Genomic DNA, 14,616 nt, shown 5'->3' with positions numbered 1-14,616 from the left:
CGCCATTCAAAATCGGCGACGTGGGCGGCTGACAGACAGCGTCATCCTGCTGCACGATAGTGCAGGTCCACGTGTTGCGGGTCCGACACGTGATTTACTGAGAACATTACGATCGCCCAACATATAGTCCGGACTTAGCTCTTTCTGACAACCATTTGTTTGGGAAATTGAAAGAATGGTAAGTAATTCGCGTGTGACGATGAATTAAAAATGCTGTTAATTAGTGGATAAATGGACTGACGGCAGAAGAATATGACGAGGGTATATTGAAACTGGTGTATCGCTACGATAAACGTCTTAAATCATGTGGCGATTATATAGAGAAATAGTATACGGTATCTAATTTAAGAAAATATAAAATATTTGTAATGTTTTCAGAATAAATTTTTTTTACAAGAAAACGGTCTTTACTTTAGAGATAACCTCTCGTATATATATATATACTTATGACATTCCCAGCTATTAATAATAAAAACTAAAAAGAGTTAAGAGTTAAAACAAAAAATAAAAAATAAAAACAACAAAACCCAGGATAATATTATAATTTTTAGAGGTGGTATGTAGATTAAGTTAAACAAATATCTTTAAGTAGAATTTTCTGTAAATCTAACACCCCTTCAATAAAGGCTAAAATAAAAAAAGTTTCAAAAACTTTACTGCATTTTAGGTCCGGGGACTAGAATTTAAAAAGTTTGTAGATGAATATCTACAAACTCCTTGATAAATTTATATTATATATATTGTCAACATTAACAATTTTTTTTGAAAAATATTTTAAATGTAACGAGATAGAGCAAAAGTAAAAAAAAATGAAATTTCACTTTTAAAAAATTGGGGGTCAATTTTTCGAGTTTTTTTTTTATTATTTATATATACATTGTAGGAAACAAATTTGTTTTAATAATATTCTTTCTTAAATGCCTCTGCAAAAAATTGAAATTGTTTATTTCACAATATGCCCCACCTCATAACAAATTTAGAAAATAAATTAATGCCATATTCAATGTTCTATATATAGAAAAAACTTGAGACAAATTTGAAGAAAAACATTTTAGTCAATCATATGTATGGAAAATAGCAGCAGTATGATACACATATGTTATACGTACATAAATAAGCACAACGTACATACATACTTATGTATTTTTGGTCGAAATGAATTAGATGAGCCCTAAAATGAAGAAATTTGCAAAATCTCGATATCCCATTTTTGACACAATCACCATATTTTCCCGTTTAAAATAGCTATTCTATCTACATTCACCAGGAAAGTTTATATATAAAATCTAAAAAAAAAATATTTAAAGCAGTACAGATAGAATGATATAATATTTAATTAACTAATCAAGCTATTATGAGTACTTTATAATAATAAAAAGTGTATCACTAAAATATACAATTCTCAGTTTGAAAAGTTGTCGAAAACTGAATAGCAGTATATTTATATTAAAACGTATATTATCAACATTTTACCTATCTGAGTAGTTTTCATTTTATAGGAATTTTTTTCCAGACTACCCTAAAGAAGCGAAATATTGGAGCAAAAGTTAGCTCAAACATACACAGTCTTAATACTTTTGAAATTTTTAAAAAACGTTATCTAACAGATGTCAAATTCAAATTTTTAACTGTTAGTAACGAGGACTATTTTTTAAGTATGGTCCTTTTGGCTGTAGCCATGTAAATTTTGCGCGGTTGTGGAAACACACGTGCGTCTGGTTCCCAGCATGCTTTGCACAATTGCAGTCGTAGTATCACTGTGTACAGTTTATATTGTAAAGTTGAAATGTTTCAAATAATTGAACGACCTGCCGATTGTGAAATACAGTCTGCGATTCAATTTTTGACCACAAGGAACGTGTCAGCAGCGAATATTCACTGCCAGATTTGTGCGGTTTATGAGCCTAATTCAACGGGTGGCAGCAATGGGTAAGACTGTTAAAGAACGTGCTGGGACAATGTCCATGGTGAACCGTGATCGGTTTAATCTTCTATAATCGCAGATGATTTGCTGCGCAAAGTTGACACCAAAATTTTTCAATACACGATTTCCATTTTGTCACTGATATATCCATCCACAAGTTTCAAGGTCAGTGCTATACAAAATCGTTTTTTAAATCCTGCAGTTCAAAAACTGTACTTCCGATGGGTTCCCAGGCTGCTTTCTAATTAATACTAAAAAAGGAGAATGGCTATTGCAATAACATTTTTGGTCTGATACAATGAGGAAGGAGATGAACTTGTGGACCATATTGTCACAGGAGACATGTCATGGGTTTCCCACATTACTCCAGCACTATAGCAGCAACCAATGGAATGGCGACACAAACAACTCCAGTGAAAGTCAAACAGACAATGTAACGCACAACTTTATGGCAAATGTGTTTTGAGATAGACATAGTGTCGTGTTAATCGATTTTATGCCCAAAGGAACAACAATAAATTAAGCTGTGTACTGCGAGACCTTGAAGAAGCTTCGGTGTGCTTCAACTGGTAATCGCTTGACAATTACCACCTGTTCCGCCACCTACAGTTGTTTTTCAACAGTCAGCGGTTTGACACAGATGAAGAAATGAAAACAAAAGTTGAAGACTGGTTGTTTTAACAGGCAGCTGATTTCTATGAAGTCGGCATAAATGATTTAGTAAAACACTATGATAAACGTTTAACCAAACTTTGTAACTACGTAGAAAAAGTAGCATAAAGTGTACAGTGGAATAAAAAAAATGTTTTTGACAATATCTTTCCTAGTTCTGTTTATATTAAAAACCAGACTTTACTAAAAAAAAAATAGCCCTCATATATTAAGTGATACCAAATATTTGTTTATATAAATGTTCAACCATAATTTATATAAATACATAGTATTTTAATAAAATTCTAAGATTAGATAAATATTTTATTTGGTTGGTAAAAAATACAAATTACTTTTCTAATATGTACTAACATGTTATAAAAATGAAAATAAAATTTGAATCAACAAAAAAGAATATGAGGATTTCAAAAATTTATAATATCACAAACATTAATTATTTAAAATTGGTTAGAGTATTAGAATGTAAAAAAAAATAGGCTGCCAAAGAATTGCATAACTTTCTCGGCAAAATGGGAGAAAGTTATTCAATTCTGGTTAACTAGGGCTTTGCCCTTGACAGAATACTACTTACAAAAAAGATTAAACTATAAGTATGCAAAACCATTATTATGTAAAAAAATTATTCTACTCTGAGTAAAATTTTTAGTGACCATATCTCCCTACCCAGGCCATAGATTTTTTTGGGAAGCTAAAAGGGCTGATGATGATAAAATAATATTAATAATAATGAAAATAATTTTATATTGAAATGGTTTTTTATAATTTATTGCATTTGAAAAATACAAAACATATGCTTACATATAATACATCATTTACTATGCAAATAAGAATCATAATGTTAGTATATAATTTTTTCATAATCCACATTTCTACTTCACACTTACACATTTATACTCCAATAAAAGTAATGAATTATTAAAAAGCTAGTCGTCAATTTTTCTTTCTCGCCATAATATCTAAACCTGCATCAGAATTAACAATAATATCTCTACACACTGACAAAAAACTAACAAACCTAAATCTTACATCCCCGACTTATAACAATCATATAGTTTCTCCCGTGGAAAAAGGGCATCCATTAGTACATGTAGTTACTGGAAGAGTCGCTAAAACTTGCAAGAGATAATGGATATTCAGCAAATATACTTTATTGCAGTGATCCAACACTTCAATCACTTCTAGATTGAATTTTTAATTTAATGACTTTATTTCCTCGCACCAAATAAGATATTCAGCTTGGAGGACAGATTCAGAACATTTATTATCATAATACATCACTAAGATTTTTAGTTCATCCACTTTTCCAGGACTAGCTGAACCTGGTAATAGAACTTGAAAAGTTTATATTTCAAAAATGGATATATATTTTATAGTTTATTTTGTAATAGATTATTTAAATTCACAATTTAAATTTTATTTTAATTGGAATCAACACATTTATAAAAAGTTTTCAGAATGTATGAAGTATAAATCAGATTATTTTAATTATATTTCATTTAAATTGTTGCATTGATTAGACATAAAAGATTAAGACATTTAAACATAATAAAAAATATAATAAAATAATAACTTGGTTTGAGTAATTATAGTTTTGTGTGTGTGTGTGCGCACGCGTGTTTGTGTGAATATTTATATATAGTAGAAGCCTAAAGTATGTTACCCAATAAAAAATATTATAATTTTTTAAATAAAATTTTTACTATTGAAACTTGAGTTAAAAGAGTACAAATTCAGCTGAGAGTGGCGATTCTGTAGCACAATTTTATTGTTAGACTTGTCTTGACCACAATCGCTAGTTAATTGTCACCACTGCATTCCAAAGGATTTTGCAGAAGTAATGGAACATGGAAACAATCGTGTACTTCTACAAAGGTTAAAAAAAAATCTGCATCAGCTAGAAATTCTTAAAACCTAGAGAAGTTTAAATATGATCTTAGTCAGAATCACGTATTCTGATCATAAAGTCACAAATTCAGGATGAAAAATGTCGCAGAAGCTGAGAGCATTTCAGTAGGAGGTAAAGATTGTGAAATCACGATAGACGATTTGAATGACTGAGTAGAAATTGACAACAGTGAGCTAATTTCATAGTGAAAATCTGATAAAGATAAGATGTGTGAATGTAAATGAAGTGTAGTCTTGTAGAGTCTCAAGTCAACCATTCCTGAGATGTGTAATTAATTGAAACAGACCCACCAAACAACACGGGTATCCATGATCTAGTATTCAAATCCTCATTAACTCATCGTAAATCAGTTGTTTAACAGTTGATTTTCATAGTTGAAGATTCTAGGTTCATATTCTAGTAAAAGTTGGTTGTTTTTATACAGATTTGAATATTAGTTGATACCGGTGTATTTTGGTGGTTAGGGTTCAGTTAACCACACGTCTCAGGAATGATCGACCTGAGTCTGTACAAGACTACACCTCATTTACATGTTGTACATATCATCCTCATCTCATTGGCCCATGGCAATTCTGATAAAGATGTTGTGGACAGCATCAATTGATGCTGTTCACAACAAAAAACAATAATGAGAAAGAAAATGATATCGAAGATGATTGTAGTGAAAATGACATGGAGGTGGAAGAAGACATTCCCGATGTTTGTGTAGTGATAACTCACAAACAGAGTAACAAATAATTAGTAATTTCATAGATAAGTAATTTTTTTTAATTATTGTATTTATATTATTGTACAATATCTTAATTTATTAGGTACATATTTTTCTCTCCTGCACCTCCACGGGATCAATTTTTGTCACTTCTACTGTCAGATTTGATACACCATGGCCGATAAGGTTATAACGCGGTGAAAACACATATACAAGTATATATTATAAAACCACTTTGTGAACATCTCCAGTATATATATTATTCTCTTGTAGGTAAGTTTTTGAAAATAACTTTTACAAATTTCACCATGTGTTTTGATCTTCTTCTTTACAAATACATTCTTGAATGAATATAAGCACTAAAATTTAGAGTGATTTCATAAAATCAATTTTTCTATTTAGACAATTAAATACGGTATGACATATGATACTATGTAAAAGCTATGTGGATACTAAAATAAAACGACAAAATATAATCAGGATTAATCCCAGATATTTTCCCAAAGAAACATGAATTTTTTTGTAGTTTCTAACCTGCTATCAGCAACACTGTATGACTGATAGAATCCATAAAATTATTTGAGAAATGCAAAGGCTGAATTAGTCTCAACGAATCTTTTAGTTCACCTTGTATAGAGGCTGGATATTCCAGTATCAATTAATTGACTAGGATCAGGAAAAGGAGGGCAGACTCTTCTTAGTTGGCATTTCAATAATGAACTTGTCTTTTTATGTAACCCCTAGATAGGAAAAATGTCCTTCAATTAGCACAGAGAGTAGCCTTGCCTGGTTCCAGTTGATGCTATCAGCATAACACCACAGATGGAACAAGCATTAAACTCTCCCATAACTCTATGGCACTCACCCATAAAGGAGGTATAACAAGACAAAAGGAAGAAATGAAAAGAAAAGAAGCAGATCATGCATTGTAACAAGTTTATTATATATTTACTATATATACCAAAGTTCCATCTAATTATGAATCTCTAATTGTTTCTGAATGAAGAAAATTTTATCAATTCTATTAGATACAATTTTGATCTACGTCACTGTAAAATTTGGAGACTTTTGTGTTGAAATGGTAGCATCTCTGTCTTTCATCTACAAAGATATAAATTTGAATTTTATTCAGATTTTGGTATTGTTCACTCCTTACAAAATGAATTTCTTAATATAAAAGGTATAAGGTAACTACAATTGTGCAAAATAAAGTAGTTACCACGAAAAGAATAAATAAATTAAGTTCTGTCAACTTCAGTGTTATAACTGGACATACATATTTAAGTACTTTCAATAAATAATTTGAATACCATTTTTTATCATAATTTCATTTAGAATTATTTACATAAAATTAAAAAAAAAAATGAATTAAAAAAATTCTCACAGAGAGATTATATTTTAAAAAATCTGTGAATATAATTTAAACAAAGAAAAAACTAATTTTCTACTATGTAAAAATGCTATATAATAATACTCGTTCTACTTAAAAACAATAAATAAAAATATACTCACAACAAATCCATAGTGTTTCAGTATATCCATTTTACACATAGGACATGTTCTATGTTCTAACAACCAAGGATCAATACAGCTTCTATGAAATTCATGCCTGCAACAATATATAAAATAGATACAAACTATAAGTAACAACAGAAGGAAACAAATAATTCTTTTTTCCAAACATATACATTGTACATCTGTTCAACTAGTAAACAATAAGCATGACCCAATGAGATGAGGATGATATATATAACATGTAAATAAGGTGTAGTCTTGTACAAACTCAGGTCAACCATTCCTGAGACGTGTTGTTAATTGAACCCCAACCACCAAAATACACTGGTATCCACTACCTAATATTCAAATATGTGTAAAAACAACCAACGTTTACTAGAATATGAACTTAGAACCTTCAATTTTGAAAATCAGTTGTAAAATAAACGATTTATGATGATGAGTAAACCAGTAGAACAGCCCTGTGGGAAAAGTTACTTTTATAGGGATTCAAATACTAGATCATGAATACCAGTGTTTGTTGTTTGGTGGGTGAGTTTCAATTAAACACACATCTCAGAAATGAGACGTTGTTGACCTGAGACAACAACCTGTACAAGACTACACTTCTCATACATATCATCCTCATTCATCCTCTGAAATAGTTCTCCTCTTCAAACAGAAAAAGAGTATCAGCCCAGTGGGAAAATAAACAAATAATAGTTTTTATTTTTAAAATAAATTAATAGATCTATCATATAGAATCATAAAAGAATCGCTTTCGATACGCTGGAAGGTAGAGATAGATTTCACTGGTGCTAAGTATGGGATAAAAAGATTTCCACCTTAAAGGTAAGAAAAACTTCAAATTTACTCAATACAACAATGGTTGCATGTGAAAAAAGTTTCACATGTTAGCATATGACAAGCCCCATCTTACAATTCCAGCAACATTTTGGTCATCCCTTGCAATAAGGGTTGATCATATCAAAAATTGTTCCAGACAAAAGTTTTAGGTAATGTTTAGAGGACTAATGACCACCTTAAACAGATTCGATATTGTGCCTATTAAGGGAGGTATGATTTTTTTGTCTTTGAAACCTCATTTTTTCCACCCCCAGGATCAACAGTTGGTTATATAAAAAAACTTTATGTTTATAAGTTTTAGGCGCTTATCCAGAAAATTGTAAGAACTTTAAACGAATTCGATATTTTACTTAATAAGAAAGTTATAGCGATATTTTTTCTGTTTTTTTTTTTTTTTTTTTTGGTTTTTGTCATCCCTTCCTGTAAAGGTTGGTCATATTAAAAATTGTTTCACAAAAGTCTTAGGTAATGTTTAGAGGACTAATGACCACTTTAAACTGATTCAATACTGTGCCTATTAAGGAAGGTATGATTTTTTTTGTCTTCGAGACCCCATTTTTTCCACTCCATGGGCCAATGGCTGGTGATATCAAAAAATCTAAGTAAAGTTTTTTGATAAGTTTTAGGCCCTATCCACAGAATAGTGGAAACTTTAAATGAATTCAATATTTTATTTAGTAAGAAAGTTATAGCAATATTTTGTTTTTTTGAAAAAGCCATCCCATTTTCACCTCCATGGTTTGATTTTGCCCATTAACGAACTCGACTGAGATTTTTTTTTTTTATATTTGATGTATCAATTTGAAAGTAACTGGCGCAAAATTATGGCAGTTATCGTGTTCACAAGAGAGTGAAATATATATAAACTTTTGAGCTGACTGTAGTTTTGGGGTCTGAAGGTGTTAAATGCGAAGATATGTCAAAATTTTCCGGAAGTCGAATCAAGGTACACATTACAATAGGTAGCTTTCTTATGAAATCTACCTTAAAGCAGTTATTTAAAAGTAATTAAGTATAAAATTTCCCATTTCTGAGCGAATGCCATTTAAATATTTTCAAAAAGTAGTTTATTTGTTTGTATTTCTACATTTAAAGTAAGAGCATCAGCAAGCAACCAAGTGACAAGCTTGCAAGTCTTAAAATTGAGAGGTCTCAATTTCGATACCCAGTGTCATTTTTTTTTTACTTTTTTTATATACACTAATGAAAATGAGTTTTTATAGTATTTATAATAATAATACTTGTACTTTGGACTAATGAGACGATAGCAGTTGATGCCCATAAAAAAATATTTATATATATAAGAATCCAAGAAAAATGGTATTTATTTGAATTTCATGTTTGCTGATTATTATTGTGATTGAATATAATAACAGATTATGTTTTATAAAATTAAAAAAAAAATTTAAATATAAAACTTTATTTTAACTTTCAACTTGTCATTACAAAAATATCTCTGTTTCGTTTGTTATTTCTTTTTATAATTGTTATCTGAAGGATTGCAACAGGCATATTGAAAACTAAGATAAATTTATTTATTTTAATTTTATAAAATAAAATTATTTTGTTAATCCTTTATTCTCCATGTGACCCCAATTTCGACACGTTCATAAAGCTGTTAGGTTAATGATTGTTATATCAGGTGATTCAAAAAGGACTTCACAACTTTAAAAACATATAAAAATTTATTGAGATACCATACAGATTCGATTGAGCTCTCATTTCATAGAAAAAACATAGGTTTTTCACTCAACATTCACTTTGGTTAGACACCACCAAAGTCATTTCCACCTGAAGTCGATTTCATTCAGAACCTCTGTTACCTCTGCAGCTGTAGCATTAATTTGAAATCTTGGCTCACCAAGATCAACAGGCAAAGGTGATAAAAATAAACTCGATCTTTAATGAAACCTCACAAGAAACAATCTAGTGGGGTTAAATCTGTAGAATGAGGTGGCCGTGCAATTGGACCTTCATGACCGATCCACCGACCAAGGAGTCGAGTATCATGAAAATCTCAGACTTCTAGATTGTAGTAAGATGGTGCCTCATCTTGCTGATAGTAATGGCATCTATCTTGATCATCATGGTCTAACTGAAGAATTAGAAAATTTAAAAGTATGTCCAGATAAATGATATCAATTACGGTTGCCTCCTGGAAGTAGAACGCTCTTTGTTTGCTTAGGACACAAATCCTGTCTCAACAAAGGTTTGGTGTCAAGAATAAATTGTAAGCCTACTAGAAGGCTCCCTGCTGAACTCTCTACGAAAATTATGTTGAACTGCTAATCATGAAACCAAAACACATAGTAAGCACGTTCCATACCAGTAAATGTATTTTTTTTTAACAATAATGGTGACAGACCTGGTGGCCAAATTCGGTACTAATGAACTACATGAGTCAAAACTTGTGTTTTGCAATGAAATGAAACCTCAACTGAATCTGTAAGTTTTCTAAATAAATTTTTATTTTTATATTAGTAAAACGTTAAACTTTTTCAAGTCCTTTTTGAATCACACCATATTTAAATAAAATAATAATCAACAAACACGAAATTCATATAGTTTTTTTTTTCAAATTCTTATAAATATTATTATTATAAATCCTATATAATAAAAAATCATCTTCATCAGTGAGTATATAAAAGAAAGAAATAAAGGTAAAAAAACAGAAATTTGAACTCGATAACTATCAATTTAAAATTTTGAATGCTCACCACTTAACTTCTGCTACTGCTGCTGCTGTGACTAGAAATCCAATAAGCTATTTGAACCATTCAAAAATCTTTAAAATGACGTTTATTCAGAAACGGGGCCAAGTTAGAAGCTGCCACATTGGATTTAAAGTACAGATCCCCCAACTCCCATCTTACAAAACAGCATCAATAAACTTCACTGTTTATTGATTGGCTGCTCTTATCAGCGATGGTAGAAAAAATTTATTTTCATTAAACTGTGTTTTAACAGCATTATAAAATTATTTATTTATTGATACAGTAAGAACAGTCTTATACCCACTTACAGTTACTGATGTATAAAAATGAATTTTTGTAGCACGTGAAAAATGTCATCTTAACCAGGATTTGAACCGGTAATCTCAAGATGAAAGACCGAGCCACTACAACTCTGTCATGGACATATATGTAATAGTTTCATAATTTAAATTAGAACAACTGGGCAAAAATAAAGATTATGAAGAAAAGAATTTTCATTAAAAAAAGAAAAGCTGGATACAACTCTTCAAAGACAAGTTTTTTCTTTGTGCTGAATACTACAGCTTAAGTGTCACTAAATAATACATACATACATATTGTTATATTAACTAAGAAGACAGAAGATATATGTTAGTCTTATTCCATAAAAATACTCAAATATTAAAAAAATAATTAATAAAATGAAAAAAAATGTATACAATGAATCTTTTTTAAAATACGAGTAAAATAAATGTTGTAATGCCTTTTATAGGATAAAAATAATAAATATTACTATTGAAACTTAACTTAATTGAATCACTTTTTCTCATAATTATATGATTAAGAAACATATATATCTTTGTTTATACTGCCAAAAGAACTTATTTAATAATAAAATTTTAAAAAACCCGTATGCCTGACTATATAATTAAAAATTTCTAACAAAGATGGAATTAATAAACAATCAAACCTATTTATACACAATATGAACAATATGAACAACATAAGGTGACAAAAAATAATAATTCTAATAAAGCATATAATTATCTTGGTTTTTTAATAAATTCTTAATACATAGCAATAACATAAACAAATATATACATATAGTATGCAAAAAAATAAATAAAGTAAATAATATAATTAGAACCAGTAATTCTTAATACAACCACAAAGTAAAAAAAGAATCATGTATAGATTATAAAATAGAAAAAGTGAATAAATTGAGTGAATAAATTGAAAAATAGAATACATTTAAATATCTAGGCAAAATAATTAAACCTAACTCTTTAGATAAAAAAATAAATGAATTCAGATCTAGTAAAATTGATCTTGCGTATAATTTAATAAAGCATTTATAAAATAAAAAATAATTTCAACAAAAAAAATTATGCATTATAATTCAGATTACACCAAACTGTTTGTATGCCTCTTAATGTATGAATAAGATAAGCAAAATTAAAGAGCTAGAGCAGAAAGAGAGGAAAATATTAATAAAAATATTAGGGCCAGTTAAAATTGAAGAAATAAGAGGAGGATTAGAAAAGAATGAAGAGCTTTAATAAGCCGTAATAAGAAAGGGAGTCCGACAAGGATGTTACCTATCCCCGTTACTTTTTAATCTTTACATGGAACTAGCAGTTAATGATGTTAAAGAACAATTTAGATTCGGAGTAACAGTACAAGGTGAAAATATAAAGATGCTACGATTTGCTGATGATATAGTAGTTCTAGCCGAGAGTAAAAAGGATTTAGAAGAAACAATGAACGGCATAGATGAAGTCCTACGCAAGAACTATCGCATGAAAATAAACAAAAACAAAACAAAAGTAATGAAATGTAGTAGAAATAACAAAGATGGGCCGCTGAATGTGAAAATAGGAGGAGAAAAGATTATGGAGGTAGAAGAATTTTGTTATTTGGGAAGTAGAATTACTAAAGATGGACGAAGCAGGAGCGAATAGATGAAGAAAGAAGCATTTGGAAAAATATAGTTAAAAGAAGAGACAGACTTATAGGCCACATACTAAGGTATCCTGGAATAGACGCTTTAATATTGGAAGGACAGGTAGAAGGGAAAAATTGTGTAGGCAGGCCACGTTTGGAATATGTAAAACAAATTGTTAGGGATGTAGGATGCAGAGGGTATTCTGAAATGAAACGACTAGCACTAGATAGGGAATCTTGGAGAGCTGCATCAAACCAGTCAAATGACTGAAGACAAAAAAAAGAAAAAAAAGAAGAGCTTTATAAATTCAATGATAGATGTTCAGATATTAAAAGGTAAAAATGACAGATTTTTTTTGGACATTTTTCAGAATGGTAGAAAAATTACTGACAAGAAATTTTAATTTTGACTAAACAAAAAAATAAAAAACCTAAAAAGCACAGAACAATAAAAAAAACTAAACAAAAAAAAATATAGGTTTGATGAAGCATTAAAGGGTACGAGAGAACTAAATATCACAGAATAAATAATCTTAAATGGAAATAAATTTAGAAATATTATTTTAGAAAACAAGTGTTTCCAGGAAAAAACGAAAAAGAAATATGACTACACATGAAGTGAAGAGAAAAAGTGAAAACATGGAGAAAGAATTAAAAAATATTAGAAAGAAAGAAAGTCAAAAGAAAAAGTTATTAAGATATTTATTTTTGTTTTAATTTGGCCAATTCAAGAAGAAGAAGAAAACGTATTCATAAGGATTCAAATAAAAAATAAAACAAAAGCGTTAAATTAAAAAAAAAAGAACTACGAAATTTAGATTATATTAGAATCAAATAAATGCTATATATTAAACTGTAACAGGTACATAAGTTTATAATTAAATAAATTATAGTTTAGTAAAAATAAATTAAAAAAATCTTTAAGTTATTCATAATATTTGTTGCTAATTGTTCTCAGAGTAACAGTTATAAATTACTCACATGAGAATCCTCAAAAAAACTTTTCTCAAATTCCTTAAATCTTTGAAATCCTCGCTTTATAATCTTTTACTAAGATTCATTCCTACTGAATAAATCGTAACCAGAAATGTTTTGCAAACAGTAAGGGTAAAAACGCCCTTCTGAAATTTTAAAAACGTTTCGAGAGAGAGAGAGAGGGAGAGAGAGAGAGGGGGGGGAGGGAGGGAGGGTGAGAGGGAGAGAGAGAGATAACCTGATAACCTGATAAAAGGGTTATAACCTTGAAATGCATAGTTAATTATTCAAATGAAATAACAAAAATTGTTAAAAACATATGAATTTTGTTTATTACATAGATGAAAAATGCGAGCTTGTAAACAAATCACCAAAATTGAAACTTCAAAAATTGTTTTAATCTGAAAACATTAATAGATAGGTGTATCCTTCACTGCTTTTTATATTTTTTAACAGTAAATTTCATTTAACAAATTTTTCACATCACCACAAATGAATTTGATTTTTGTTTACATTAAATAAGTACATTTCTAACAAATGTAGTAACGTACTGCTGCTAAATAAAATTAAAATTATTCTAACTTTTCTTTGTTTTATTCAACTTATCTTACACCATTTTCTTCAGAATTAAATTTTCTAAAAGTTTTGTTTCAAAAGTTTTATATGTTTATTATTCATTTAACAAAGTTATTGTACATCAAACATAAAAAACAGTGTTTTGTTACAACAATTTATTGGTTTTTACCCCATATTTGTCAAACATTGTTACAGATACGGTTCTGGGGCCTAATTTATTAAATTTTTCAGGTCAATAACTATAAGAAATCACTCATTTTGGCCCTTAATTAACATCCTAAATATTTCAGTAAAACCTCATTTCATCGGGGTAGCTGAAATCTGAAAAGAATCTTTCACTAGATATAACTTGCAATGAAGCAATTTAGCACATATAGAGAGTGATTCAAAGAAACGGGAAATTTTGAAAGTTGTGTTGGTAGCCGTGGGAGATTGGTACCACTTGATAAGTGGCGCCAGCCTCTCTAACCTAACCTGCCATTTAGTTGTCATGGATCCTTGGAGTAGTGCGCAACGTGCATTTGCTATCAAAGCGTTTTACAAAAACAATGACAATGTGAAGGGAGCGCGTAGAGAATTTCGCCGTCATTTTAATCTGGGACGGCACGACCGTGTTCCATCAGCACATACAATTAAAACATGGATATCTAATTTCGAGGAAACCGGTTCGGCAATGATAAAGAAACCTCCAGGCCGTGAGCGAACCGTCCGTACACCACAGAATCTTCAAGCTTTACAAGATGCTGTCACACGAAGTCCGGTCACACACATCGGTCAATCCGTCGTCTCTCAGCATCTTTACAATTGTATAGTTCAAGTGTTCGAAGAATGTTAGTGAAGGACTTGCAATACCATC

General features: G+C 29.8%; 1 protein-coding gene across 4 annotated transcripts in view; it reads right to left on the bottom strand.

Moving 5' to 3' along the window:
- The window catches only part of gol (ring finger protein goliath), a 342,552-nt gene that overhangs the window by 31,397 nt on the left and 296,539 nt on the right, over positions 1 to 14,616 (bottom strand). For all 4 annotated transcript variants that reach the window (XM_075378321.1, XM_075378324.1, XM_075378322.1 and 1 more), the window contains one exon: positions 6,724 to 6,820. In XM_075378321.1, the coding sequence (XP_075234436.1) occupies positions 6,724 to 6,820 (97 nt within the window). The remainder of the gene's footprint in view (positions 1 to 6,723; positions 6,821 to 14,616) is intronic.

Source organism: Lycorma delicatula, chromosome 11 (genome assembly GCF_047948215.1).
Source record: "Lycorma delicatula isolate Av1 chromosome 11, ASM4794821v1, whole genome shotgun sequence".
Lineage (NCBI taxonomy): Eukaryota > Metazoa > Arthropoda > Insecta > Hemiptera > Fulgoridae > Lycorma > Lycorma delicatula.
Note: the sequence above shows the minus strand (reverse complement) of the source record. Positions and strands in the feature narration are given on the sequence as shown.